The sequence below is a fragment of the Olea europaea genome, unplaced genomic scaffold (genome assembly GCF_002742605.1).
Source record: "Olea europaea var. sylvestris unplaced genomic scaffold, O_europaea_v1 scaffold5656, whole genome shotgun sequence".
NCBI classification, from domain to species: domain Eukaryota; kingdom Viridiplantae; phylum Streptophyta; class Magnoliopsida; order Lamiales; family Oleaceae; genus Olea; species Olea europaea.
Window position 1 is genome coordinate 342 of NW_019263991.1, and position 3,138 is coordinate 3,479.

The following is a 3,138-nucleotide window of genomic DNA, read 5'->3' on the forward strand; positions in this document are numbered from 1 at the left end:
GTATGTGTAATATTATTTTATTGAAGAATGTGCAGTTAAAAAAAAGGAGAAAAATAAATTTTAAGATTAATGGAGTTGAAATTGGGGCTAGATAACAATAGATCACTTTAAGTCCTCGTTTGACCCCCCCATTTTGTAAAAATAAAAATGAGTGGAATAATATATATTTTTTTAAAAATGAATGATTAAAAAAGAAAGAAAAGTTTCGATTTACGTGCAATATTATTTTATGGATTATTGTGTGGTTGAAAATATGAGAAAAAATGAAATGTAATGGAATAAAATTTAATGGGGGCCAAACGGGAGGTAAAAGTGTGTTCGGTAGTGATTATAATAATTGATTTTTGATCGTTATAGAGAAAAGTGGGTCCCATCTGTGAGTTAAGATGTCAAAAATGACGATTAGAATAGTGAAATAATGGTAAAAAAATTGATTTTTTGGGATGAAAAATTGTTACCAAATGGGACAAAACTTGTTACTTCAATTTCAAACCAACTAGATCACGCAAAAATTTCATTATTATTTTTTAATCTTTATTATCAACAATTCGATCGCGATTCAACCCTCTAAGTCTTTGTTATTTGGTTCTTTGTTGATGAATCAGGTCGGTTTGAATTTTTGGGCAAAACTTGAAATCAAACGCGGTCGCGCGGAGACGGAATCTCTACTCCCGTAATGAATAAGATGGCCGTTACAGTAAATATCTCATCACCGTACTCGTAACGCCAGTTGTCTGTGTCATAAGTTTCTTTACATTTATGCCCTCACCGTCAATACGCCGTTAACGTCCGTTTCCTATAAATTTAAAATTTCGTCCCCCAAACTTTTGTGGGGAAAAGGCAAACCAACAAATGAAATAAAAACCAAACACGGAACACCAGCTCAAACCTAGAAGTCCTCACCCACTCATGGCAGGACCACCAACGCACAAAATAGGGTCTTCTCTTCTAAGAATTTGAATTGAAATTAGCGATTTTGGGAAAAGCTTGAGTCCATGGCTGCTGCGCCCACGGCAACGAGAAGTGCAAAACAGAAAGAAATTCAGGGTTTGTTATTAGGGAGGTATGAAATCGGGAAACTTTTGGGACACGGGACGTTTGCGAAGGTTTACCATGCCAAGAATGTTAAAACGGGGGAAAATGTAGCGATCAAGGTTATAGACAAGGAGAAGATCCTTAAGATTGGCCTTATAGCTCACATCAAACGTGAGATCTCGATTTTGCGAAGAGTTCGCCATCCGAATATTGTACAATTGTTTGAGGTTATGGCAACTAAGTCAAAAATATTTTTCGTTATGGAATATGTTAAAGGAGGTGAACTGTTTAACAAGGTTGCAAAGGGCAGGCTTAAAGAAGAGGTTGCGAGGAAGTATTTCCAGCAGTTGATTTCTGCGGTGGCGTTTTGCCATGCCCGGGGGGTGTATCATCGGGATTTGAAGCCGGAAAACATTTTACTGGATGAGGATGGGAATTTAAAAGTGTCCGATTTTGGCCTCAGCGCTATATCAGAACAAATAAAGCAGGATGGCCTTTTTCACACTTTTTGTGGGACGCCGGCATATGTAGCGCCGGAGGTGTTGGCCCGGAAAGGTTATGATGCAGCCAAAGTCGATATTTGGTCGTGTGGGGTGATACTCTTTGTGTTGATGGCAGGCCACTTACCGTTTCATGATCAAAATATCATGGCTATGTATAAAAAGATATATAAAGGTGAATTTAGATGCCCAAGATGGTTCACACCGGAATTGATTCGATTTTTAACCCGTTTGCTTGATACTAATCCAGAAACCCGGCTCACAATCCCAGAAATTATGAATAATAAATGGTTCAAAAGGGGTTTTAAGCACGTGAAATTTTATATTGAGGATGATAAATTGTGCAATATTAATGATGATGAGAATGATGACGTGGAGTCTTTATCTGATCGGTCATTGTCCGAGTCCGAGTCTGAATTGGATACTAGGAGGAGGTTTGCTAGTCTTCCGAGACCTGCTAGTTTGAATGCGTTTGATATTATTTCTTTTTCGCGTGGTTTTGACTTGTCTGGATTATTTGAGGAGGGAACAGATGAGGCAAGGTTTGTTTCAGGGGCACCTGTTTCAAATATAATATCCAAACTGGAGGAAATAGCGAAGGTGGTGAGCTTTTCAGTAAGGAAAAAGGACTGCAGAGTGAGTTTGGAAGGGTCAAGGGAGGGTGTGAAAGGGCCACTGACAATTGCAGCTGAGATATTTGAATTGACACCATCATTGAGGGTCGTGGAAGTGAAGAAGAAAGGAGGGGATAGAGTTGAGTACGAGGAGTTCTGTAACCGCGAACTGAAGCCGGGGTTACAAAGTCTTGCGCTTGACAATGCTGCTAATTCTTCATACTTACCTTCAGACACAGAATAGATGTAGAGAAAGAAGGGAGAAAAGGGTATGCTCTTTTCTATCTCATTCACAATATTGTGTGGCTTTTTATGTAGTTGTTTGTTACATTTTTTGTTTTCAGATATGCTTTTGATTTGCTAAGTAGTTAAATTGTCCGATCTTGTGTTTTTACTGTTCGTTTTAGAATTTTAGTCGGTCATGTAAAACTATCTAAATAATGAAATACAAAGCTGTACTAATGTTTGCTCCTTTGATTGACTTGAATTTCTCTTCCTGAGTTACTTGTGATAATAATGAAGAAATAAAATTGTTTTTTTCTTGACTACTACTAATTAATTGTCCGTCTGTTGCCAAATGCAGATGCTATAAAAGATATTTAGCAGTTTTCGACATGTCGTTAATGTAAATGCAGATGTCAAATCATACATTTTATAGATTTGTCAAACTCTAGACTTCATATCCTTTGATTCGATACTGGGGGTACCTTTATCACAACTCATTTTTTAATAAAAATTCTTGACAAACTATGCCCTTTGAAGAAGAGACGTGCATTCAATAGCTTGTGTCTTTATTGAGACTTGGCTTTTAGCAGCTGTAGAATATCAGGCTTATCAGTATGAGAGGGTGGCTGCTTCAATGAGGCTATAAATCCAAGATTGGTTGGACCAACATTTAGAACTGAGTTGTATACCAAAGGGTAAATTGGTTTATACACTATCTATGATGATTGATGGGATTCTCTAACGCCTACATCTGATACTTCTAA

General features: G+C 37.6%; 1 protein-coding gene across 1 annotated transcript; it reads left to right on the top strand.

The window, feature by feature from the left end:
• Window positions 1–815: 815 nt before the first annotated feature.
• Window positions 816–2,630, top strand: LOC111389132 (CBL-interacting serine/threonine-protein kinase 12-like). Its single transcript, XM_023014003.1, has one exon. The coding sequence runs from the start codon at window positions 996–998 to the stop codon at window positions 2,391–2,393; it is 1,398 nt and encodes a 465-aa protein (XP_022869771.1). The 5' UTR covers window positions 816–995; the 3' UTR covers window positions 2,394–2,630.
• Window positions 2,631–3,138: the final 508 nt, after the last annotated feature.